Source organism: Protomyctophum bolini (genome assembly GCF_963924005.1).
Source record: "Protomyctophum bolini genome assembly, chromosome: 21".
Classification (NCBI taxonomy): domain Eukaryota; kingdom Metazoa; phylum Chordata; class Actinopteri; order Myctophiformes; family Myctophidae; genus Protomyctophum; species Protomyctophum bolini.
Window position 1 is genome coordinate 15,056,712 of NC_137882.1, and position 27,072 is coordinate 15,083,783.

At 42.9% G+C, this 27,072-nt stretch overlaps 1 protein-coding gene across 1 annotated transcript; it reads right to left on the minus strand.

The window, feature by feature from the left end:
- LOC308336625 (phosphatidate phosphatase LPIN2-like) lies at window positions 1–27,072 on the minus strand. The gene is made up of 21 exons (XM_080794065.1): window positions 26,986–27,072; window positions 18,455–18,655; window positions 15,364–15,459; window positions 14,804–14,945; window positions 14,269–14,443; window positions 13,869–13,994; window positions 13,478–13,601; window positions 12,612–13,089; window positions 11,736–11,835; window positions 10,830–11,017; window positions 10,128–10,221; window positions 8,352–8,421; window positions 8,139–8,222; window positions 7,677–7,738; window positions 6,471–6,630; window positions 5,226–5,374; window positions 3,669–3,755; window positions 3,355–3,507; window positions 1,885–1,999; window positions 598–701; window positions 1–308 (listed from the first exon to the last, which is right to left on the minus strand). Exons 2-21 carry the CDS (start codon window positions 18,644–18,646, stop codon window positions 164–166), a joined length of 2,844 nt encoding a protein of 947 aa, XP_080650191.1. The 5' UTR covers window positions 18,647–18,655; window positions 26,986–27,072; the 3' UTR covers window positions 1–163.

Sequence of the window (27,072 nt, forward strand, 5' to 3'; positions counted from 1 at the left end):
CTTTTACTTGTAACAGGGTATCTCTCTATATTGCAGTATTGATACTTTTACTAAAAAAAAACCGACCACTGCATCGTTGTATGACATGTGAATGTGGTCAAGTAGCATACAGCTGATATACATAAGCCTTATTACAGCCGATTATACAACACCAGAGCAATGTTCAGAGGAGCTCCTCCAGAGACACCTGGGCGATGGGCTGCCTCCAGAAGCAGAAGGAGCTGAACTCTGGACAGCTGAAGGTGGCGCTCTGCTCCTTGCTCCGTAAGGGAAACACGTGGTCCACCAGCTCACTCAGCCGACTGTACCTGCACAGGGTCAACGCAGAATATCATCTCTGTTTTAATGACCTGAGATCAGATTCTAAAAATGTTCTTCGATTTTTCAAAAATAGCAGACCTACAAGCTCGTAGCACGCCACTCGGTGGCGCGCTATGAGTGGGTCAGGAGTCAGGACCCATGTTTGGGTCGTGGACCAAATTGTATGGGTCGCGGGAAAAGTTTTCAAAAATATATATTATTTCAAAATGATCTTTTATTATTCATTCAGGTTAACTCAAAAAGACATTAATCTACGTTTGTCTGGACAATACTTACGATGTCTTATTGCCTTTGGTCTGTTCGAGGATGAGCTCTCCTTTGGGGTTCACTGTGAATATGCGACACACAGGCACACCCACTTGCTTGTAGGCAAACACATCCTTAGAAACAATCAAAAGGGTTACAGAATTATTTCTGTGTACTATTGGTTTGAATTACATTTACTAGAAGAAGGCACACTGGTTTAAAGCTCCCAAATTTTTGTTTAATGGTGCGACGTTTCGACCATCAGTCCCGATGAAGACCTATAAGGCCGTAGGTCGTGATTTTGGGAGGGTTCCCAGATGACAGTGAAGTGACAATTTTAGGACTTTTAAGACCTTTTTTATACCTCAAAGAAAATAAAAAATACTTTTCTGCATCAGAAGTAGGCTAGCCGTAGCTCAGCGGTCCAGGCACCTTGGCCGAGTCCGAGTCTGGCAGTGTGCCGTGGGCTCGACTCCCGATCCCGACAGCCTTTACTGCATGTCACTCCCCCATCTCTCTCCCCCATTTCCTGTCAGCCTACTGTCTGTCCCAGAAGTAGGCTAGCCGACAAACTATACTATAAAAAACGGTCAAACATTGGCCAAATTGTCAAGGCGCCTCATAATAATAAAAACATTGCATGGATGCACCGGACGTATCCTCAGTGATGTATCCCAAGGTCATCAGGGTTTTGGGTCTGGCAACATCATACCCCTCACTCAGGTGACCCAGCCGGGGTGATCAAGTTCCGACGTGGAAGGACTAGGCTCTGTGGGTCGACTCCTGTCCGGGCCCCTCCTACGTCTCACCAGGTCCACTCCTGCTCTCACCAGGCCCAGGACCTGTGCGTTGCACCAGACTCCAAGCACCAGTCACTTCATTCAGAATCAGGAGTGGTGGATTATAATGGCCCTCCTAAAGGCCTGTGTCCTCCGTGAGGACACAGGCCTTTAGGAGGGCCATTAGGAGGGCCATTAAAATCCACCACTCCTGATTCTGGGGCGCTAACCTCATAACGCCTTGTGAGCTTTTAGATTGGCTATTTTCACTATATTTATCTGTGACACCCAACTAAATGTAATGCCTCAACTCCTTCATTCCAGGCTGGGGGGATCCCCAGTTCAAATATGATTATTTCGGGTGGTCACAGCATTGAAAAGGTTGAGAAGTGAGAACCACTGGCTATTGACCGTTCCCACCAAGGACCATGAATATCTGCCCATCTCAGGTTACTTTGATACCCTGCTGTGTACGACGTCATGACATCACGTATGGCTGCAGGCAAGCCAGGGAATAATAATTCTAAATCGTACTCACGTTCTCTCTGTTCCCGAAGGCTGCGTAGAACGGATGTGCGTTCGGCTGGAAGAGGTTCCTGATGTCTGTGAGACACTCGATCTTGAACTTCTCTGGCTTTTTTTCGATGACCTCCCTTAAAACAGAGAAACACAAAGAATTGGGAGACTTGACATCTGACCTTTGATCTGTCCTACTTATTTATTTCTCAACGCTTTTCCTCACTTCAACCTGAATTAAAGGGGAAAACCACTCATTTTCAACAGTGAACTATGTCATTAATATACCTTAAGAGTTGTGTGGAAATAATAAAAAGTCCCCCCGTCACAAAGGTCTTTGTGATGTCACTGATCACATGACCCCAAGTTCTAGACCTCCAGTTCTAGGGGGGTCTTTTTCTTTATTATTTCCACACAACTCTAATGTGCCGTATATTAATGACATACAGTAGTTCAATGTTGAAAATGAGTGGTTTTCCCCTTTAACAACAAAGTTGACCCAGTCCAGATACAGGCCTGGTAATGACTGAATCCTTGTTGCACATAAGCTTAATTTATGTTACAGTAGGGTGTGATCCCAGGTTAACGTACCTGTAGGACAGCAGCTTAAAATCTGTCCAAAGTGCTGATGTGATGATCCCCACCAGACTTTTATAAAATAATTAATGCAGTGCATTTGCTAATACTAGGTCTAGTATTCTAGACTGCAGAACATTTCATCTTGTTTTGTTTTTGTTGTGATTGATTTGCTCAGTTTTTTTTCTACTCTTTGTAAATTTGATGATTTTGCACCCAAACCCTATTTTAATGAAGTTGAGGACATAATAGATGTTGAGTGTGTGTGTTCTGTGTTTTTCTTCTTTCTTTCTTTGTCACGTGTATATGTATAAACAGAGAGCATTAACTATGGCTATTGAGTGAGAAGTGACACAGTGACCTTATAAATAACAGCACGCATACAGTTTATCATTGCCGTCTGGCAGAAACGTCTTGTCTCCATATTCTAACTTTTTGTGTTTTTTCATAAATTAACGCCCTAAAAGCATCACACTTTTGCTACTTGCCTGGCCATCATGGACAATCCCTCTCATGCCCTGCACAACACTGTGGCAGGGCACAAAAGATCCTTTAGCAACAGACGGTTACACCCAAGTTGCAAGAAGGATCACTATAGGAGATATTTTCTGCCTGCAGCAATAAGACTGTACAACTCCTCATCAGGCTGATTTGGATGGGGGATGCAAAAGTAATCTGACTCTTTAGTAGTGTTTTTTTTATTACATTGTAGGTTGACAAGGCTATTTTTGATTATATGCTATTAATATGCTATTATTATAATGTGTTCTGCTGTAACATCTTAATTCCCTATCTAAATGTTTTTAATCCAGAAACAGTTTCCACCCGACAGAGACAACATGCATCTCTGAACAGATGTCTTGGATGAGTATTAGTAATGACACAGACGAGCAACGAAGCATGAAGCAGGCTTTACCTGTGGAAGGCAGAGAAAAGGCTGCTCGGGGACAACATGAGTGGTCCTTGTGGCAGGAGTGTTCCTCGGTCGTTCACCCAGTGGAGATAGCCTCTGGTCATGTCAGCCATGCCAATGGCTCGGGCCGAACAGTAGAGGAATTTGTAACCGTTCCTGCAGTTGTCAAAGATGCAGTGATGAATAAAAAGAAGCAGTTAATGGCTAAGACTCATGATTATGACATCAAACCATATAGCATTCTGTTCATCATCTTTGGAGCTAATGGACCCAGTCCGAACAAAAAAAAGCGTTTCTTTTTTTGCAGTGAGACTTACTCGTGCACCGAGTGGTAGAGTTTAGCGATGCCTTGATGAGTCCAGTCCTTGCCAAGCTGGGGAAGAATCTGACCAAACACATCAGATCTTTGGGAGAAAAAAAGGAACGGTTATAGATTTGCAATTGCAAGTTAGTGCCACTGTACGGTGGATTTTACGTGCAGTACTTAGTTTAGACAGTTTTTGGTTTAGACTAGTCATTGGTTAGACCAGTCATTAGTCCTACAACTACAACCTATCTCAAACCATCACCCTAAACCTAACCTCCCACGGGGCAGCACACCTAAACCTAACCTTAACCCATGTCTAACCAATGACTAGTCTAAACTAAGTATGCACCCCGTTTTTACGCCCTAAATACCCCGTCCAGGACAGGATTCAGACGTGCCTCCTCAGGAGACTTGGCTCAGATCTGAACCCATTTCGTTTGCGGTGCGGCCCTGTGTGATGCTTAAATTAGCCAATGAAAGAAAATATGCATAATGAAGAACAGCTTAAGCTGTCTCTGATTAGCTCATCAGACCTCCTTCAGTACTTCAAATACCAGCTAATAAATAAATACCATTGGATTAAAGCCCAATTCATGCTTTGGCAAAAGAAGTGTCATGCAACTATTCACAAGCATGATTCTCTGTCAGCAACGAGATCCCAGAGCACTGGGATTTGTAGTGGTTGAGAGACTAGGGATGGGACGATATACAAATTACATGTCACGATTATTGTGGCAAAAATCAAAATGTGCTTAAAACTTTAAATTCCACTGTTGTTAACCACTTGAACCCCCAGCATCTCAATTCTGGGGGGAACGTTTGCCAAAAATCTGCGATTTACAAGCTTGTACAGTAGATCTGCTATTTTTCAACAATAAGACTAATGTGGGGCACGGTGGCACAGTTGGTAGTGCTGTCGCCTCACAGCTAGAAGGTCCTGGGTTCGATTCCCGCTCGGGGCACTGTGGGTGCTGGCGGCGTGTTTCCTCCTCCGCGTCATCAGTGCCCATACCCGAAGGCGGGGTTGGCGAAAGGGCCTTTCTGTGTGGAGTTTGCATGTTCTCCCCGTGTCCCCTAGGGTAGGTACCCTCACAAAAACATGCAGTAATCCTGGTCTCTAAACTGCCAGCCGGGGCGCCTGATGGAGGGGAAAGGAACTGGTTGGAATAACGTGTTCCTTTCACGCGCTACGTCCAACCAGGGAAACTCCCCCCTGTCAGGTGTAAAGGAGCAACTTGGACACTCAAGCATGAAGGAAGCATGAGTTAAGTTCGTTGCTCTCCCCAGGTTGGCGGAGGGTGTGTAGATCACAGTAGATGATTGACACAGGGGTGAAAAATGGGTTACAAAATCGTGGGATAAAAAATATATTTAAAAAAACAATAAGACTAATTTGTGTAGAGTGAAATAAGAGCGGACCAAAAGAGCTCGTTACAAGTCTGTTTTATAGTATCGTTTTTTTTTTATTATTATTTCTTTATTCTTTTTCAGAGTTCATCCATATAAACATGTATGAACCCTAAGTTTCACCAAAAGCGGTAATAATACTTAATACTTAATCCCATACTTGGTGATGGTGCCGTCGATATCGGAGATGATGACTTTGTCGTCCCAGTTCCACAGGTAGATGGTGCCCTCACATCGACACGTGCCCTGGTACTGTGTAGTGATGCTGAAGCTGACGCTGTTAGGCCCCTCCCTGAGCTTTAGGCTCGCCTGAGACCAAGAGGAGAGACAGAGGAAGATACAGATGGCATTTAGCTGGCAATGTTAATCCACACACACATTGATTTAGAATGGGGCAGTGGAATAAGTGTCAATTAACCAGCCTACTAGAACCCTCTCAAAACCAAAACTATAGAATGTTTTGTTGTCGTTGGATAAGATTTTGTCCACGATTCCATTCTGTATTGATGTGGTACAATAGGGGAGATAAGGCAGACGTTGATCAAACTAAGAATTATGTTACATGCTCTAATTGTGTAGACTTCTTGTAAATTAAGTAGAATAATGCAGGTGTTTTAACAATAATTTAACTCTTGAGAGCGTAAAATGAGTCCATGTGGTTTCATGTTACGCTCTCAAGAGTAAAAAATCTAATAAGGCTGCTATTTGGTTTCCAACTCTTCATCATTTAGCTGGCGACAACCTGGAACCCCGTTAAGGACCACCGGTGGTCCCCGGACCACTGGTTGAAAACCACTGTACTAGAATAATGAACAAAACAAGCCATGTTGCCTGGAATAATGTGTAGATAGACGACAAAAAAGCTGAGGGGAAAAGATGGAGAGGTTTTTCATTAAAGGAGTACTTCACCCAGAAAATTACTTATTTTCTATCAATTACACACACCACGAAGGCTTTTAATTCATGGAGATTTGTTGTTTTTGTCGCATTGCTGTGCCTGACCAGGTCGTCGGGTCATCGGTCAGTAGGAGCCAGGATATTCCATCGGTCATCAAATTATTGGCATAGGTATGCGACAAATAAATACATAAATAAATAACATCCATGAATAGTTATGAATATGAATAATCCAGGCTTCATGGAGTGTGTAATTGATAGAAAATATGTCATAACCTCACTCATATTATGGGAGAGGGTTGTGTAAATACTAAATAATAGTAAGTTTTGAGTTTACAGATGAAAAGGGGGAGAGTCACATGCACAGGGAAACAATACAGTACTATTTAGCTAGTAGCTAAATCTGACACATTTTCTCTTTGCTGGAGATTAACGTGTTTTTGTCTGTGGTCCCTGATACGAATAAACCAATAAACGAAATGTCACTAAAGCCGGGGGACTCTCTTACGATCTGATCAGACGAGAGGCGGAGGGACTTCCTGTAGGAGGGACAGGGCAGAGGCGCCGGGCCTTCAGTCTGCACGCGCTCAATGTGATGTGGCACAATGGGTGCCATGTTGTTCAGTTCTTTAGACTCATCGTCACTGGAGGACTCTTCTGTTTTATGCCTGGAAGACAGTGCACAAATACACACTGTAATACTGCAAATGTTTCACGTTAACATAATGATTAAATCCCATTCACTCCCAAGTTATGGGTGTAGTGCATCATATAGCCACACGAGGGCAGTAGAGCAGAGTCTTCAATGTTTTTCAGACCAAAATCTGCCCAAGGACCCCTCTTAGCTGAGAGAGAGATGAAGCAGGGACCCCTCTTAGCTGAGAGAGAGATGAAGCAGGGACCCCTCTTAGCTGAGAGAGAGATGAAGCAGGGACCCCTCTTAGCTGAGAGAGAGATGAAGCAGGGACCCCCACATATTGTTTAAATATGTTTAAATATTGATTACATAATGTTGTAAATCTGAGGACCCCTAAGGGTCCCCTGTTGAAGACCCATGCAGCATTACATCTGGTTGATATTTTATACAGAAGACAGATTGTTTTTAAGCAATGAATAATATAAATACAGTTTTACCCCATTAGGGAAATTTAGTTTTACACAGTTGATGTCATCAGTGGTGTAAAAAGTGCTCACATGTCTTTATCAATAGTATCAATACTGCATTATAGTCAAAGTCCGGTAATCAGAATTTATTTGAGTAAATGTACAAAAGTACCAAAAGCAAAAGTTCTCAGTCATTTCACAAGTTTTCAAATACATACAAATCTTTTGAAAATAGCAGATCAGCAAGCTCACAATGTGTTGCGATGTGACGCATTGTGAGCTTGTACATCGGCTATTTTCAATTGACCGAAATCTATATAGGGCTGAAGTGGTTAACTAGTAACTCAAGTTTTCAAATAAATGTTGTGGAGTAAAAGTATTTGGATCTGAGATGTAGTGGAGTAAAAGTATTGGAAATTGGAAATACTTAAAGTAAAGTGAAAAATAATACCTCACACATTGTACTCAAGTAAATGTAGGCTAGTAATTTTCCGCCACTGGATATCATCATAGGGTGGAATGACATTACTGCAGTGCTAGCTGACTAATAAATTATGCTCTGGCGTGACAAATGGAGTGTAGTGGAGTGTTGTGTTTGTTGCTGACTCACTGTGTAGCTGCAGCCACTGGGAGGGGAGAGCTCTGCTGTCTCTCCAACTTAGTCTCTGAGGACTGACAAAGACTGAGTCATTGACATGCATCATCTATGAGGCTATGACCTTATTTGTAGTAGTACAAGTCTGTATAATATGGAATGGAGGAACACTCCTTTCAGTGCTACAAAGGCTCGATTAATGAGGCTGTTTCTCATTTCCATAGACTGATTTGCAATGCAAACCTACACAATTGGCATGGAACTCCTATGGACTTTCCATATTATGTACTTTGTGAGAAGCAAGTGATGCTGTCAACAATGGAAAATGTAGGCATTTATCAGACGATCTTAATCAGTAAGCAAGGTAAACACAAGGTAATAACTGCATAGAAATAGTAAACTAATATTATAGATTACTATGCATTTTATGCATTAGTGGACTAGGCTGAAGAACAGAACAACCACTGTATGGAATACCTGCTTGGCACTGCTCTTTCTCCAGAACCACCAACGCCCAGACTTCTTAGGCATTCTCTCTTTTACCCAAGCCTCCTCTGTAGCCTGTTCAAATAATACAGGATTGCATGCATGTATGATTACAAAAAATAATATTACATGATTTGTGGGAATTAACGAGATGCTACAGAAAAAATGCTACAAAAAAAAAACAGAATATTCTGTAAAGTGTACCTTTGGCAAGTTCTTCTGAAATGCCAGCATGCAAAGTATCAACGGGGCCGCCAATGTCCAGTTGTAATATCTGTAAAAGAAATGGTTCTGTTTTATTGGTATATGTGCTTTGTATGAGGTCAGGTTTAGGCCTGGCTCGGGGAAGAGGACACCCTTGCCATGCACAGTCCATCATGGGCACTGTTGAAGTGCGTCATGCCCAAGACCTAGCAGGAAGACCAAACTTCAGTCATCTTACAATAAATGCACCACGTCTCTGTGTACGTGTGTGTGTGTAATGTATGTCTGTAATCTGCATAACTCAAGAACCGTTCGCCCCACCGACTTCATATTTGACACACGCGTTCCACACCACCTCAGGGAGTGCAGTGCCTGGCCTTGTTGGTCGGATGCATGGTTGTCTAGAACCGCCACAAAAGGCTCTGGTCAGGCTCTGCCAGTGAACCTAATGAGCCTAAATCCAACTCCACATTGCCCCGACAGTCGGCTGTCGCCAGTCACGAGCGTGTCGGCAGGAGACCCCCGACGAGAAGCTCCCGTCGACTTGCCGTCCATATCGCCTTAACGACGCGTCGGAACCCGTTGATGAAGAACCGAACATGTCCGGTCGGTTGCCGATGTCTGGAGCGACACTATCCATGTTGTAGTGATGAGGGGGGTAAATTACTCCACTGTAGAGTGGACTTCTAGTCTGCTCATCATGTTTCAGGGCTGACTACTGGTGTAGTGAACTAGATACCATTCTCAATATCAACTCAATAAATCAATAAATAAGTCCCATTTAGTCCTGCACCATCCCGCAATTTTATCGTTTATCCTGTTAAACCAGCAATATTTGCATTGAGATCACAAAACAAATACATTCACCCAACCAGCTGCTGAGATTGAGCAGGCGTGCACAAGAGTTGCACACAGTCACAGATAGATGGGAAGCACTTTGCAGCACTGCGCATATGAAGGGTGGGGGGAGAGAGAGAGACACGGACACTTCTTCACAGTGTCGGTTACAAATGAATGACAGGTGCGGGCGCGTGCCTGTGCCTGTGGAGTGTGCTCATGCATGCGCTTTGGTGAGAATTCTGAGTGAAACAAGCGACCAGGTCTATGAAAACAAATCCAAAAGAAGCAACTAGTTTCAATACTTGAGCCCTATTACATCAGCTATTTTTCAAACGAATCATTAAAGTAAGCCAAAATAAGCAACTACACTTTAGAAATAAGCCCAAACTATAAAGCAACGGGCAACTATGAATATTAAGCCATGTTACAGAAAAACTAGCCAAAAGTCGCTTATAATAAGCAGAACTGGCAACAGTGCAAACCAGCAATTTGCATCAGGGGAAATAATGTTTCGTCGGCAGACTTCTTTTGTGCTGATAAGAAAATGCCAGTCAACTCTGACAGTTTTAAGCAGTCTTTGACTAATCTGGACAAGTCTTCTTGGTGTGGAGTTACCTTAAGTTTCCGCACCTGTAGAATTCCCAGCCTCTGCCTCAGATCGATCGTGGTAATATTGGTGATGTGGTGATGTTTCTTTTCTGAGAATGAGTGTTTTGTCGTGGTACATTGAGGAGAATGTACTACGTACATGTACTAGTACTAGTGGTGATGTTTATTTTCTGAGAATGAGTGTTTTGTCGTGGTACATTGAGGAGAATGTACTACGTACATGTACTAGTACTAGTGGTGATGTCTATTTTCTGAGAATGAGTGTTTTGTCCTAGTACATTGAGGAGAATGTGAAGCATAAGCCTGATGATGATGATGATGACTCACCGGTTTGCAATTCGAACCACCAAATTGGGATTGTCGATCATTGCCGGATTGTCAGAAAATTCCTGATATGTGATCATGTGCTCCATGAATTTCTCTGAAATAGATATTACAAAAACTGTAAATTAATCATGGATGGCATTCGTTTCTTATTCTCCTCATTAATAGATGTTTAGCATTATGACTCAAGAGCAATTGCCACAATGCAATAGGCTCTATACACAGCAGCCATATTGGAAAGAAATTGGGCCTCTTCTTCCTTACTTCCTTCACTTCAGGTCTTATCAATATACTAATAAGACGTTCTGATTAATGTAGCACGGTGATTCTCAAACCTTTTAACTTCAAGGGCACCCATAACATAACTCTGAGAGTGTACAAATGGAACCAAATTGTACCCTTCTGGGTACACTCTCAGAGTTACACACCCTTACAGGTTTGGAACGCCCTCAAGGAGGGTATCTGAACCCCACTTTGAGACCCACTGGTGTAGTAACACTTCCAGTGTCCACAATATCAGCAGCCACCCTGACTTTGTTTAACTAGAATGCAACAGAGCCTTAATTAGTATAATTGGTAACACCTATGAAGGAAGTACAGTAAGGAAGAGGCCCAGTCTCTTTCCAATATGGCTGATTTATGCACAGAGGCTTTTGCTCTGAAGATACTCAATATGTCAGACTATCAAACCGCCGGCCAAAGTACCTTTGGAAATCTCTGAAGTCTCTCCAACACCCCCGCAGAGTGACAGCGTGACGTCGGGCAGGTCCCCGGCAGAGTCCGACAGACACTCCGTGCCACTGTCTGCGGCCGCACTGCCCACAGACTGGGGCGACTGGGAACCGGAACGCCTCCCCACCTCCACCCAGTGCTTAGGTACCTGACCAGACTCACTGGAACACAGACACAGTATTTTTGCCATTTTGTGGTTCCACAGACAGAAACCCCATTAATGTTTCTGTGATAATGCCAGCCGATGGTCGGAGGCTCCAAGGAGTAGACGGGTCCACAAACAGATTTCAGGCATTTTATTGACCTCCAAAAGTGTCTTTAGACAGTGCAAATACAAAATTAAATAATAACTACTGGCCAAAATAACGTTCCACAAATAGGGGTGGGGAAACCATCCCCTAATCAGCAAGTGGCAATCAATTGACTCAACCACACGGCCAACTAAGGCCTATGAGTAATCTTCCACACTACTATCTTTTAGAGGAATATACATTCAACTACATTTCATTTACAGAGCGTAAGACAACATAATATAATGAAAATGTAACATAAAAGGAACAAACACCCCTCCTCCTCCACAGTACTTGGCACCCTCCAATCTAGAGAGGAGTGCCAGCCCTGCAGAGGGGAGACAGGTGACAATGCAACCTCAGTTTCAATACAAATATAAACATATTTAAACCTCTTGGAATAATTGTGTGGAATAATAACAATGTCATTTGTACAATGACAGTTTCCCAAATAAACGACAAATGAGAAAGACAAATGAGACTATGTAGGCCAGACAGTTGTGAAGATCCTTGGCCAGAAAGGGGCTCATGTTGTTATCCATGGACATGGATTCGTAACCACTACACAATCACTTTGCACATTGTGTACCTTTTAGGAAAGTAGCGAGCCGCAACATCAGGTTCAAGTACATTCAAATCGTCCAGGTAAATGTCCTCCGGGCCCTGATGTTGGCTCCGCTTTCTTACACCTTCGGTCAAAAGGAAAACAAGTGATTACTATTTCCAAACAGCTGACTGTATACCTTTTCACTTCCCTTTCCTTTAACCGTCACGTGTGATTGAGCGGCTGCAGACTCTAAACATTATGAACCCAGGCTCGGAAGGAAGCCACATCCTTCCTGTTTAACGTATACTCTGACAAACAGGCCCTGTGGATTATCATCACACTGTAGCCTACTGTACATGTTTCCCCTAAAGCAGTGGTTCCCAGACATTTTAGCTCCAGACCCAGAAGAGAAATTAGACGTTTGCCCAGGACACAAACTAGTGAAAATATCAGCTCTATACAAGCTTAACACCCGTCACTTCATGCCGTGATTTATTTAACTTTATCTATGAAAATAGTAATGAAGAATGTTGTGATTTTTTAAAATGTACAGGATATGACCCATATGACTTGCGACCCATACAAAATTGGTCTGTGGCCCAAACATGGGAAACCGTGCCCTAAAGAGCTGAGTATTTAGCGCATTCTGTAGATATCTGTTTTGTAAAAAGAAAAGAAAATAAAGAAAGAAATAAAGAAAGAAAGAAAGAAAGAAAGAAAGGGTATTTATATACAATACTGATTCATTCAAGCCGTCCTTGTCGGTCACACACACACTAGCGTTTCACTGCTTGTACAGTACGTGTATGAGTAGTGATTAGTGACAAATAAACCTTCTTCAAATGTGGATTTCTACAATGGTTAACATTTCAGGACACGTGCTGTCCTCAAACAAGGATGTGAAGAACTGAGCACTACCTTTGCTGTCGGAGGGCGAGTCTGCGGCTTTAGTGCCAGATCTCCTATGAGGACTCCCAGACGCCTCTGGGTCTTCTGCCATGTGAATGATGTCCCCAGCAGAGACCACAGGGGCGCTGTCCCTGCGGCTGGGTGGCGACGACAACCACCTTGCCTTACGAGCACGCTTGGAAGGCCCTCCGAAGTCAGGTTTAGGCTCTGATAATACCGGGCGGTCGGATACCGGCGAGGGACTCGGTTCAGGCTGAGGGACAACAGTGTGAGGCACGCGTACATTGTGCACAGAGGGGGATTCTGGCAGGTCAGGTTTGGCGGTCCGAGGCGTCGGTTTGACGATGGTGCACACAGGGTCGCTGGATCTCTCCTGCTCCCTCGACTCTGCCTCCATGGCTTCTGAGCTGAGGATGACCCTGAAATGTGTGCTCTCCGACGGAGTGATGGTCAACATCTTTGGCTCTGATCTGTCCTTCTTGGAGACCTAGGTTTAAAGCAAAAAAGGTATATCTTTTTTTAGCACACCCCATTTACTTTATTGAGACCTGAGTGAGATTCTATAAATGCTTTCTAAATGAGTAGTTTTTTTTTCAAAATGTTTCCAAAATCTGATTGTGTATCGTGTATCATCTGCTATTTTTGGATAGCCAACGCTAAAATCTAAAATTACACAGATGCTTTCCCGGTTTCAATTGGTTAAGAGTTGCACTTAAATGTAAATTAGATGACTGCCATTTTGTTCTTGGTTTATACTCTGTTTTGTTTCATTGTTGTTTTTCTGTCACCACCAGACAAAAGCAACTTATTTTCCTATTCTATTCTACTCTGGTAAAGATTATCACCCTTCCGATCAAATTCCCAAATGGCCTTACCCTGGTGGATTCTGGGAACTCTCCCCAAGTCCACTGCATGTGGGAGTCTGCCCTGAGGCGACTCTCTGTCGGATTGATCATCAGCTCTGAGTCACTCTTAGGAGACATGGGTGGTAACAGTGCCCTGTAAGAGAAAACACCACCGACCACACCACATAGCAGGGACAAATCAGTGGCTAGAGACAGGCAAACAAATTGAATGTGCACAGAATTCACATTGTCATCCATTGTGGCAGTACTGTATTTTACAGCATGTTCCACTGTTTGTTTTAGTCAAGAGACGTTAAATGTTAATGGCCTGGAATGATGTAAATATTTTTTATTGACTGTAACGTTGCGAAAAAAATGCACCGGTGTGCATCAACCGAGTGGCACAATGAGTGGAACATACCTAGTGGAAGCAGGGGGCCATTCTCCCTCTGAGAAAGGGTAGCTGTCCCATGCCAGGGGACAGCTGAGAGGAGCGGAATGCTTGGTTTCCACAGTGTTTTCCCTCACTGTAGAGACTGAGGACGTCCTGGGGAAGGCAATGGCATCAAATCAACTTACAAATCAACTGAGCTTACATGAAATCATCAATGGGCTTACAGAGACTGATCAAATCAACAATGGGCTTATAGAAATTGATCAAATCAACAATGAGCTTACAGAGACCGATCAAAATTCAAAACAAGGGGAAAAGTCAGCCAACAAATAGCTGGGACCAGCTCAAAAGGTTTCGTGCCACGTTTCATGCTATGTTTCGCGCTTGCGGATCTGCTACTTTTGTTGAATTTTGTTCTGAGTTTTACCTTCCATTCTGGCTGTTGCTCTGATGCTCCTCGTCCGAGCTGTGCTCACAGAGCTCCAGCTCGCTGACCACAGGGTTGTTCTGCTCGTCCCTGCGAGTGTCCGCCTTGTGCTTCCTCCTGCGCCTCTTCTTCTTCTTTCCTCCTGCTGTGTTAGAGCAGGGCTGGTGGGCACCGCCTGAGGTCAGGGATGGGACCGGAATCCTTATTTATAGTTTATCGTGATCAAATAAAACGGTCACAATAATCGTATGGCAGAGATTTTCATTTATCGTGAAATTGTTATTCAGGGCCACTTAAATCCTCTATACTTGATAAAAAAATGCTGTAAAGAGTGCATTTGATATGCTCTCATTTTACTCTATACAAATCGGTTCGCCAAAAATAGCGTTGTGAGCATGTAGATCTGCTATTTTTTGGATGAACGTTGCCCCCCAGAATAGCCATGATGATGTGCTCAAGTGGTTCGGTTTGAAGCATATTTTGATTATCGCAATAATATCGTGACATCTTCATTTTCAGATGGTCCCATCCCTACCTGAGGCACCTGCCTCTTCCGGACCGTGCAGAGGTCCGTTCTCCGTCGCTGCTGACCCGTCAGCTGCTCTGGACTCTTGCCTCCTGATCAGAGACTCTTCCGTGGGGATCGGTGAGGTGACCAGGTGGGCTGGAACAATCTCCTGTGTAGAGTCACAGTGCCCAGGATTACATTAGACAATTGACACTGGGTGAAAGAAAATGGGTTACAAAAATCGTGGGATAAAATAATTGTTAAAAAAAAGAAAGAGAGTGCAATAAAGATCAGTGTATGTACTACACATGCATATGACTGATATTTATACACACCAACAGTATTTTCAGTAGCTGCCACATTGCTTTATGTAAACAACTTCACAGTATCTTATACAGCAGTTTAAGTAGGAACGGTTCAACAGTTCAGGCGTATTATAGTGCAATAAAAGGTCTGAGAGTCCGTATCCCGGTGGCGAGATAAGATCTGACCTCGTGTTACCAGTAGTGGAAATATGACGTCACACATTGATATATCAGTTCCTCTTTTTGTCTGGGATCATGTGACAGCAGGTCAGATATACTCACATTGTTCTGCTCTGTTTCCTGAACGAAGAAGGCCTCTCCATTGTCTCCGAGCTTCATGTGTAGCTCTACGGGTTCCCCATTGATCTCAATGTCGATCTGCCGGCAAACAATACAAACAAATCCAATGAAGACCTGAGACCAGATTCTACAAATGTCTTCTTAAATCCAATCCAATAGAAAACCTCAATATCAGTGATGCTCAAACTTTTTTAATGTCAAGAACCACTAGAATTATATGTACTAGTCCTTACCCGTTCTGAATATATGAACAGCAAATATATATATATATATATATTAGTGGTCCATGACATGAAAATGATGTTTGACAGTCAGCAATATTGTTGCTTATTCTAGATTTATTTTCGGATTTTCTGACTTTATCTGGCCTGTTAACATTTTCATAGACCTGGTTGCTTGTTTCCCTCTCAGTCAATGTGGCAACCCTGGTCAGTGCCGTGTTGATAATGTAGCTTAGCACACAACAGCTAGGAGGATGTAGCAGCCTTCTGGCGTCATGTTTAAAAGTATTTTGCGCAATTTATGTCCCTGAATCACCGAATGTATGGATATGGACTTATGGCTCCATCGCTGCCTCTTTCTTTAGTAGAAGTAGAAATTTAACGTGTTGCCGAGTGTTTCCCGTCCGCGCACACGCACGCACGCACGCACGCGCACGCACGCACGCACACACGCACACACGCACACACGCACACACGCACACACACACACACACACACACACACACACACACACACACACACACACACACAGCCTCCTGGCCTGAGGGGGTTGGAGTGATGTAAAACAATATTTATACAGTAATTAAGACATTTCTGTCAATGAAATGCAGCCTATATGTATTCTGGGAGCGTGCAGATTTTATTTTGCATATAGAGATGTGTGGTAAAAGTGTGGTTCGGTCGGAGAAAGAGTTTGGATAAACGGCCATGTGCTTTAATTCACTAATAAATTCATTATTAATCATTAATGTGTCAAATGGGAAAAAGGGCTCCGTTAAGACCTCCATATAATTATGGTCCATGCCTGTGTGAAAAGTGGGAGCGATTCGTGCAGTTAATGATGAGATAACGCGCTGTCAGTGACATTCAGACAGACAGACATTGTTAGAATTATTAGATAGATTTGGGTGGAGAGGGAAGTCATTTTTGAAGTATTCAAAAATAGCAGATCTACAAGCTCACAGCGCGTCACTTCGTGCCGCGCTGTGAGCTTGTATATCTGCTATTTTTTAATCAACGTTTAAAATAATGGTTAAAGTGCTTAAAAGCTAAAGTGACACAGATGCGTTCCCGGTCTTAATGGGTTACTAAATAAATGCATTGCGCAGTAGTAGACAAACAAAACCCAAAGGCATTTCAACATAAACTAAAGGCCGTCATCACATTCCACCCAGGTGTTTGATTACAAGGGGGAACGTGTCTGACGTATCATGCATAGCATGACTCATGGATTAGGAACAGGGCCACTGCATGGACCTCCTGCCGGTATTAGAGATTAGACCAGAACTGAGCAACACAAGCAAGAGGCTCCTATTGTTTTGTGACTCATACGACATAATCCACAAGCACAGTTCAGTAAGTTCATCATGCCTTCGAGGAATCAAGTCTGCACAAGGCTCTCTCAGTGTAGTCTAATAATGGCTCGGATAAATCTTTAGCAATCACTGCTGTGTGCATACAGCGCGGAACATGCGTAGACTAAAAAACCACACACACAACATATTGAAAACTGGTAGAAGGCAGGGAGGCACGCCGTGAGGTGCAGGTTTAAGCCCTGTGAGGCCCTCCCTGAGCGAGGCAAATTGCACTGCCAAGCGAATGCCTGCAGCAAGTGAATGATCGTGCCAATCGAATGCCCATGCTGAGCGGTGCGAGGCTTGCATCTACCGACTCAGCGCCGTTTGAGTTGCATAGGCCAGTATTTCTCAAACTTTTTCATGTCAAGGACCCCCACATTTGGTATCGGTCGCAAAAGGTAAGGGGCCAAGCAGTGAAATATGATGCCTTGGGAGTGATGATGCCCTGGTATAGATTTTCAGTAATAATTTAACTTTCAAACTCTGGTGTTTTTTTTGTGGCTTTCGCCTTTATTTATTTTTTATTTTTTTATAGACATTAAATACATTAAATAAAAGTTTGGTCTTTTTATCTGCGCCTCTATCTCAACAGTGAAACATAACCTATGTCCCTACAATACTCACAAAATCACTGTATGGCCGTCTTACATGCCTGAGAAAGATTAACAACAACACTGGTTGTTGTCGACGGGGACCAATCGTAAATAATTAAATATTTTAATAACTACAAATTGTTTCAAAGTAAATACCGGTATGTAAAAAGCATGCATGTCCACAGTAACGTGGAATTCTTAAATTGTGAATGAAGTTTATAAGTTAATGTATGAAGGAACAGTGGGGTACGTGCCAAAGTTTTCAGAAGTTAAACATCAAAAACTACAAAACATTTCAAAGTAAAAAGTTCAAACATGTGTGTCCACAGTAAGCTGAATTATAAAAATCACACCCGTCACCCGTGTGAAGTAAGTGGTGCAACTCCGTGTGGGGGTCCCGGGGGGGGGGGGGGGGGGGGGGGGGGGGGAGGAGAGACCCACAGGAACGGCCCGATTCCGGCGATCCCGCCCCGCGTCCGAAACGGTTGAGAAATGACAGTTACAACCATGCTGTTTTCGTGTTCAGACCCAGCCACACACACACCCACCCACACACATAGTCACTTAAGGAAGTGATTGCACCACTTCCGTGCATTTGTGTGGGGGGGTTCCTGCTCACAAAAGACTGGTGTGATGGCGTGGTATCGCGTGCAATGAGCCCTGCACCACTGCATGTCGTAATTATTCATCAGCTTCCTGTTGTTAATACGTCACAGTCTGTTGCTCTCAACACCGGAATTTCTTAGTTTAGTGTCGGTGGAGAAAAATATTAAAATCTACTCTAAGCAATCTCTGTTTTTCCCCGTGTTCTGTTGGATTGGCGATATATACACGTAGCACATGCATGAACATCGTCACTTATGCCTCCGTATCTCAAACGTCTGAATCTCAACACACTCACCACTTTCTCCTTGGAGCGCAGCACGCCCAGTTTCCCGAAGCGCACGTGAAAAGGGGAGCACTGGAAGGTGCCGTCTGGCTGTCGGACCACGACCACGTCGATGCAGCCCGACAGAGTGGCCTGGTTGATGCCTTTATAGAGCTCCTTCACGGTGACCAGCACCTGGCCTGCCAGCTGCCCCACGTAGTTCATAGTGCCTACCTGTGGACACAGCACGGGCAAAGAGAACTACCATCAATCCAATTCACTTTTTGTATAGCACATTTTACAACACAAGTTTACCAAAGTTTAAAAATACACTACATAGAAAACAACAGTAAAAACCACACAGTAAAATAACATACGAAAATAAACAACAACTAAAAGACACATAATAGACACATCACTATATAATACAAGACGCAGCAGAGTCAGCGGACAGTGAATCAAAGCAGAGACCACAGAAGTTCCAAACGGGATAAAAAGCCAAGGTATAAAAGTGGGACTTAAGGCGATATTTAGAAGTCTCTACGGTGGGGGCCAGTTTGATATGAGAGGTCAGCGAATTCCATAATTCCATAAAAATGGGGGCTACTACTAAAAAGGCTCACCTCTTGTCTTTAAACGTGTCATTGGGACAATAAGTTATCAATCAAAGTCGTATGAATAGTCACACACGTCACCGCAGTGACATTTGTTCTCCACATTTGACCCATCTCTTGGAGCGGTGAGCCGCAGCGTGCGCCACGCTTGGGAATCATTAGTTGATTTGACCCCCAATCCAACCCATTGATGCTGAGTGCCAAGCAGGGAGTCTTTGGGTCCCATTTTTACAGTCTTTGACAGTTTCAGGGCAGACACTCTAACCACAAGGCCACTGGATAGTGGATACACATATCATCAATACAGTAGCATTACATTATCCATCAATGTACAAGGACGTGGCATTTTGTCTCTTCTTGAGGCCTGTAGTGTATTAAAGTAATTACTTTCTAAATTAGAACAAATAATAGACATTCAAAAACGGAAAGCAAAACAGATTGGTCTCCCTTGGATTAACCCCAGCATAAGGTCATGATACTCTGTTTGTATGTGTTACTAGGCCACCTGTTCCCCATGCGTCTGTCTGTCCTATTTCTGAAGACTTCCAGGCAAATTGAGTCTATTTAAGGACTCTTATTCCAAGCACTGCTGCTTTTACAGAGCTGACTCGGAGTGAAGCGGAACACTTTGGTTGTGTAGACAGGGCTTTATCCTCTTTGCCTGTCTGAGAGACACAGTCAGTCACTAGAAAGTGCAGACTCCACTCTGTCTGTCTGTGCGGTGCAGCTGATCTCTCACTCTGTCTGCGATTCAGATGATATGCCTGGTGAGATATCACAAGGGAGACTGACTCCACCATGAAGAAGATGTTTGCATGTACACATAATAATTCGGAATGCTTTTAAGGAATTTCACACTGTCTGGTACTCATACACATACAAGATGTAAGAACTTATAGAGCGATCGTTTGGCACAATAAAGACCTGACAAGGACCAATAAAGGGCCACAAGCAGCTTCTAATAGCAGGAATGACTAATTAGACAGTACAATGACCCATGCAAGTTTACAAGACCTCTGCTGTAGTTGGTCTACTCTGGAATTGATTCCATTTTTATTTGGGTCACACAAAGTAAGAAAACTCGTTATGTACGTCAGTCTTTGCAACAGGGTCTACAATTTGCTGATATAATAATCAGTAACGAAATAATAAGTCAATACTAAATAGGTTAGACCAGAGAGAGCAGTTTATATATAGGGTAGTGGATGTGATTTGGTTACGCAACGTAGTGGCCAATGTGAAAGAGGCCAGCCTAAAAGGCATGAAAAAAGATCGCTATCTCTATCTTGCCTTGTAAATAATAGATGACATACTCAGAAGGCCGGGTAAACTGTTTCTTACCACCGCGCTCCTGCAACTCCTATAGTGCGATATCCTCTTACTTAGAACAATGACATTTAACCAAGTGGCACGCAAAGAGTGAATTAGTTTATTTAATTTATTTACAAAGGTTTCAGCTATCCAACTTTTGTCCTTTCTTGTAAAGACATGGAGAAATAAAATATACATAGGCCTACCTACTCACTCTCTAAGTGCGACACGTAAAATTAATTAATTCATTACCCTCCCCTGTGCCAATGTTGGCACCGGTGAAAATAAATAAACAAGGCTCTTGTTAATGGCTTATCACTACAACACTAAACAATGACACAAGGTGCTGTACAAATGTACATGCTGTACTACTAATGCATGCAGCCAGTAATACACCGACCGTGCAATTTGGAGTCATATACAATACAGTATTAACTTTCAGTAATGAGCATATTTAACTGGTTCGTCAGGAATAAAAACTAGGACGAATGCAAATCGATCAAATTTACATTTGCAGCAATTAAATGATGCAAGCTTGACTTAGAGAAGTTGCAACACGCTTCACAATCAGAGTCAGAGAAACGGACAAAGACAGACAGACAGACAAGATCGAGAGGGCAAAGGCTAGAAGTAGAACCACAACGTGCAGATTAATTGAGATGATTACTTTGTTGCCACAAGTTAATTTTCTTTTTATGCAACATTTGTACAAATTACATATCAATTTGGGGGTGCCTGACACAAAAATGTTTGAGAACCACTGTTGTACATGATGAGAGAACACAAGTAGTAGTCTACAAAGTTACTGCAATGCCCTGACACCATGCCTTAAAATGTGGATCACTCGCTTCCTTCAATGGACTCCTGAAAGTCCACCTTTCAGGAGTCCAAAAGTGGACGTAAACTCCCATTTAATGGCATTGGTATTCACAGCCTAGATTTTATTTTTCTACTTTGTACATATCATGTTTTATATTTGTTGATTATATTGCATTTTGGTGTTATTTTTATGCTATGTTGATGCATTGATTTTGAATACATATAGGACCACAACGGAAACAAGTCCACAGGACTTTTTTCGGTTATCCTTTTAGCTCAAATGTCTGACTGCACCACGTGCTGTTTATATTTCTGTCTAATGACGTATTCAATCAATCAAAACCTGGTCTTCCTGTGTTATTTTATCCTTGGTCCTTGCTGGCAATAACGTAATGAAGCTGCTGAGTACTTTGTCATTTTAACAAAGGGTGTAATAATCACATGCCGTTAGTGGTTAACAATGGCCCCATCAGATATCTACTTTCATGGGCTGCCTCCTACAGTATGGACACAAAGGGCTTAGCAGCACATTTGTGTCTGCCATTCACATGTTACTGCTACAATGCAGGGCTTGTTAGGCTCGTATCAGAAACTGTACGATTGAGGTCAGGTCACATAAGTACGTATACTGTGGTATTTAGATTTGTTCTCCTGAACTTAATACTTCTCAGGCCTTTTTTCCAGTTGGCTTACTGTTACAAAATAGAATTAGAACCAGCGGTACAACCAACAACAACAACACATTATATTACATCATGGTTGGTTATGTTATGTGATGTCTGACTGACCACAAATTCAGGTCATGTTCATTGTAGTGTAGAGTAGTTCCTCCACTAATAGCTCGTTTTTCTTACAGAGCACAAGGACACTCACTTCCTAATCTCTATCAGCAGCAGATCAGATAAAATCTTCAATGTCCATAAACTGTCCAGTTACATGCCCTTTCAAAGTCATAAGAGACTGTCTGGCCATTGTGAAGCATGCACACGCGCACACGCACACACACACACACACACACACACACACACACACACACAACTAAGGGAAAGGACTGTTCTCCAAAGGTTAGGTTTGGACCCGCCTCAGTGGTGCATGTCCGATTAGAACTTCAACCGGGATGGCCCGAGCGGCTGGCGTAGCCGTCTGGGCACCTTGGCTGGTAATCCAGTCTGGCAGTGTGCCACAGGTTCGACTCCCGATCCCGACGGCCTTTACTGGGTGTCATCTCCCATCTCTCTCCCCATTTCCTGTTAGCCTACTGTAAACCTATCCCTCTATAAAAAACAAAGGCGAAAGCCACAAAAATATCTTTAAAAAAAAAGGGATGTTTAACAGGTGTATTTGGAAAGATGGACTTAGTCATGGTATCTGGGTTGTAGGGCTGTACGAAAGTATCTGAGTGGTAGGGCCGGACAGACACCTTGGAGCGTAGGAGTCGTATACGGTACGAAGGTATCTGAGTTGTAAGGCCAGACACCTTGGTTCGTATGAGTTGAGGTGTTCTTGATGCTGATCCTCTTCTGAAGGTAATAGGTCTTGATAGTAGAGTCCTGAAGAGGTCTGTGTCCTGTATCCTGTGTCTTGCTTGTATCCTGTAGATTCTGGGGATTTGAGATCGTTGGAGATGCCGTGGCCCGTGTGTGTTGGTTGGCATCTGAGGCTTTCTTTTATACTGTTCAGGTCATTCTCATGCTGTCAGAGTGACCGGGCATTTGACCGGGTATTTGCCTGTACGTCAAGTGGCCAGTCCAGGCCTGCCTGCATCCATTCAAATGTAAGGACTATAGGCCAGGAAAGTTAAATAGAATCACTCGTTCTAGTACAGTAAGTAACTGTACATTTAGAATGCATTAAGTCCCTTAGAAAGGCTAAAACAACTTCTCACTCGCTGAACAACTGCATACCAATTGGCTGGACTTTAACCCCTCAAGCCCACTCAACGTCCAAGAGAGATCTAATAACAGTAGCTAAAGCATATTCTGCAAACAAAACAATAAATGCTATCCTTAAACAATTATTTAACAGCTGTGTCTAGAAAGAAATGTCACAGAAATAAAGAGGATCATAAAACCCTCAAGTTGTGACTTGAAGTAAGGTTTTCAACTGCAATGTAGTTAAAGTACAATATTTAAATATTGGCAATTGTGTCGGATATGTAGTTGGGTAGAAGTAAAAATTATTAAAAATGGGAAAAGTAACTCAGAATTGTACTTAAGTACAGTACTTGAGTAAATGCACTTAGTTACTTTCCACCACAGCTAATCAAAGGTTAAACCCCAAACTTACCAGAGTCCAGGAGGACTTTAGGTGTACGTGCTGCTGTTCTCCCTGCTCTACAATAGCTCTGGCCCGATGAGGATGTCTATGGTTCCCTGAAACTCCCATGTCATTCCATAGGAACCCAGCCTGGCTGTGAACAACACCTGCTATGCTGCCGGCTGGGACTCATAGGTCCAGCCTGTGAATACCTGCTGCCTGGGACTTACTAGGTCTGCAGTCTCAGCCCGAGCTGCTGTGTTGGCCCTTTCTTTCTTTTCTTCCCCAAATCCATCTCCTCCTCTGGTCTGTACCATGCACCATATGGCTGCTGCTGCTATGGCCTCTGCTCTGCCCCTCCATCCATGTGAATACAAAACACCACCAGGACTGAGCCCCTGACCTGACCTCCGCCTTATAAACTGTTACATCACACGCCGTCTCAGAGGCTGCCTGCAGCCCTGCACCCCCCCACCCCCCCACCTGACCTCCATCCCACTTGGATGTGGGATGGATAGATTGATTCAAACTTTAAGTAATCCAAACTTAATTATTATGTAATGCAGGTTGCAGGAAATCAGGCCACGGGGTGCAAACACCAGGTGAATTTCAATACGAAATGCATGGTTGGATGAAATTGAACTTAATGATATAATACAAGTATAAATACATGTTTAATCTGAATGTGTGGTCATACTGTAAGCCATAGTGCAGAGCACGACACACTGGTTGTAATGAACAATGCAGAAGTTTCCAGTCAGATGACAGGCATCACACAGCCATGATAACAGCCCAGTACAACTAATCTCCAGTGTTGCCAGACAAAAGAAACAAGCACCAGGTGTATGAAAATGAGACCAAAAGGTGACTGACTATTAGGCCACATGATGAGCAAACACACACAGCTATTACACGATAGACGACCACAACACGTTGCATCGTGGCACGTTGAACTGTAGAGTTCTTAACAAGCAACTTTACAGAAAAACAAGTCCAAAGTCGCTTATAATAAGCGGACATGGCAACACTGCTGCTCTCTTCAGTGAGAGGATTCAGCTGACTACACAGTGTGGTGTACTACTGTACTCTACTTTGGGCTACTGTACTGCACCCAAATGTGGTTAAAAAGAAGAAGAAAAGAAAAGCCCACATACAAGATCTAACAATTATTACATAATCACCTAAACGCAATTGTTACTTAGAATATGTTGTTGTTGGATAAGATTTGGTGCACAATTCCATGCTGTATTGATGTTGGTACCATAGGAGAGATGTTGATAAAAAATTTAGCACTGCCTCTTTAAAGGGGTGACCCAGGTTTCAGGCCTCATGTTTGGCCAGAAGCCTAATTTGGGAAGCTCCCGGAGGCATGAGGTGTATGTGGTAAGAAAACCTCAAATATATGTTGATGCTTTGATAATTCCTCTTGATTATATGATAAATATTTGAATTAGTGACATATTATATTTTTGATATACCGGTCCGTATATGTGTTTGTAGGATCTCTCACTCCTTGTGAGGGTGGTGTAGTCCTTTCAAAAAAAATAAAATAATAACAATTCTACATTCTCTTAATTGTGTAGACCTCTTGTAAATGATTAAGTAATGCAGATGTTTAACTCTTGAGTGCGTAAAATAAAAACACATGGTCCCATAAGGGATTTACACTATCTACTATCTAACTACTAAGAGTTAAAGATCTAATAAGGGTCCCATTTGGTTACCAACTCTCCATAATTTAGCTGGGGACCACTTGGAACCCCGGACCACTGGTTGAAAACCACTGGTCTATTCATTCTGATAGGCTGATAGGCTAGGCCTGGCCTACCGTATGTTTTCCCATTGTATGACAATGTAGGCACATCATTCATTGTCTGGTTTCAAAATGGGATATTTTGAATGTCTATTCATTCAACTCATAATGGCACGATGTAGGCCTATAGATGGGTGTCAAAGTGTGGGTCAAAGTGTGACATTTACAACCTTACAGCTCTTTCACTTTCCTTTTTGAAAAAGTCCCTATGGGGACAGTTGAAACTATTATGAGTTTTACAAACATGTCTCTGATGCAATATTGCAATATCTGATGCAATATTCATGTAATATTAAGTTTTTAAGTGTACTATTCCCACTATAATGTGGGGCTGTCACTATACCGTACATCACATGCACTGTACGTGATACAATTTTGTGATACTTTTACTTGAGTATTTTCAATTTTCAACATCAACACTTACTGTACTTCTACTCGACTACATGGGTCAATTCAGGGTATTTTCCGTCTTCTGATTCACATACCGGTATTTAATATTGCTGTATTAATAATATAGGCCTATTCCTGTTTTTGTGTTCTTACTCAGCTACATTGAAAATGAGAGACTGAATGCCCCTCAACTGTACACGAGTTGAAATAATAAAGGTGATGATGATGATGATGATGATGATGATGATGATGATGATGATGATGATATGATACATTCAGCATTCAGTCTTTTTTAAGATATTTTTGGGGCTTGTGGAAGCGGAAAGGCTGGTGACACGAGGTTAGGTAAATAGTAGTGTGACAAGAAATGGGGAGATGGGGGGGGGGTCTTTGTGACATGCAGCAAAGGTCGTCAGGTTCGGAACTCGAACCCGGGACACGCTGTCAGGCGGAATACCAGCCTAGCCCGGACCGCTAGGCTGGCCCGGGCCACATGACGAGTACTTTTACTTTTGGTACTTTTAAGTATTTTAAGCCAATACTTTTGCACTTTTACTCAAGTAAATGTTGAGTACCTGACTTTTACGTGTAACCGAGGGTACATAGATTACCGTATTGATACTTTTACTTATGTTTTTTTTCATTCACCACTAATATACACTACCTCAGACCCTGCAATCAACAGTAACACTATCCTATGTCAGTATTGTGTATTGTGATGTGTATTGTGTATTGTGTTTAAATTGACCAGTTTATCAACTATGACTGAGGAGAGCAGCAAAGCTCCTAGCCATGGTTCACATGACGCGCACATGACAGTCATGTTTCAGGGCTACAAAGCACCTTGAGAGAGAGTGAGGTGATAATCCTGTTTACAAGCTTAAGGCAGATCTAGTTTCTACCTGGCTGGCTGCTGGCTGGCACCGTGTCCAGCGTGCCGAGTGCTCTATGACCTCTTGTTTACCAGTCTGTTCAGCTTTGATAGGGAATCTCTCAACTAGCCGCCGTTTGTGGAAAACGGACAATATATTATATTACAATCACATTTCCTACAATATAATATTACAATCTGTACTGTACAGACTAAGTGCGACAATACTGTGTTACAGTGTTGTAGAATAACATGTCCATGACAACGCTCTGCAGTGGCCGATCGAAACCAATACAGCACTGTCGCTGTTCCGATCGGGATGATGTTGAGTGACTGTCAAGTTTTAATACGGTAACTCAATGGCTCTTCTAAAAAAAATAAAGATTAATAAGATGATGCCATAGGCTTCATGATATGCGATGCTCTTCACGTGTGAAAATATGTCCCTCTACCATTTCAGTGGAGTTAAACCAACCGGTTGAGAACGTACCTTTAGTTGTAGGCAGACATTCGCCGGGTCCTCCTCTCCTCTGAGGCAGGCAGACTGGTGTGTTGTGACTGTTGTCTGACGCCTTGT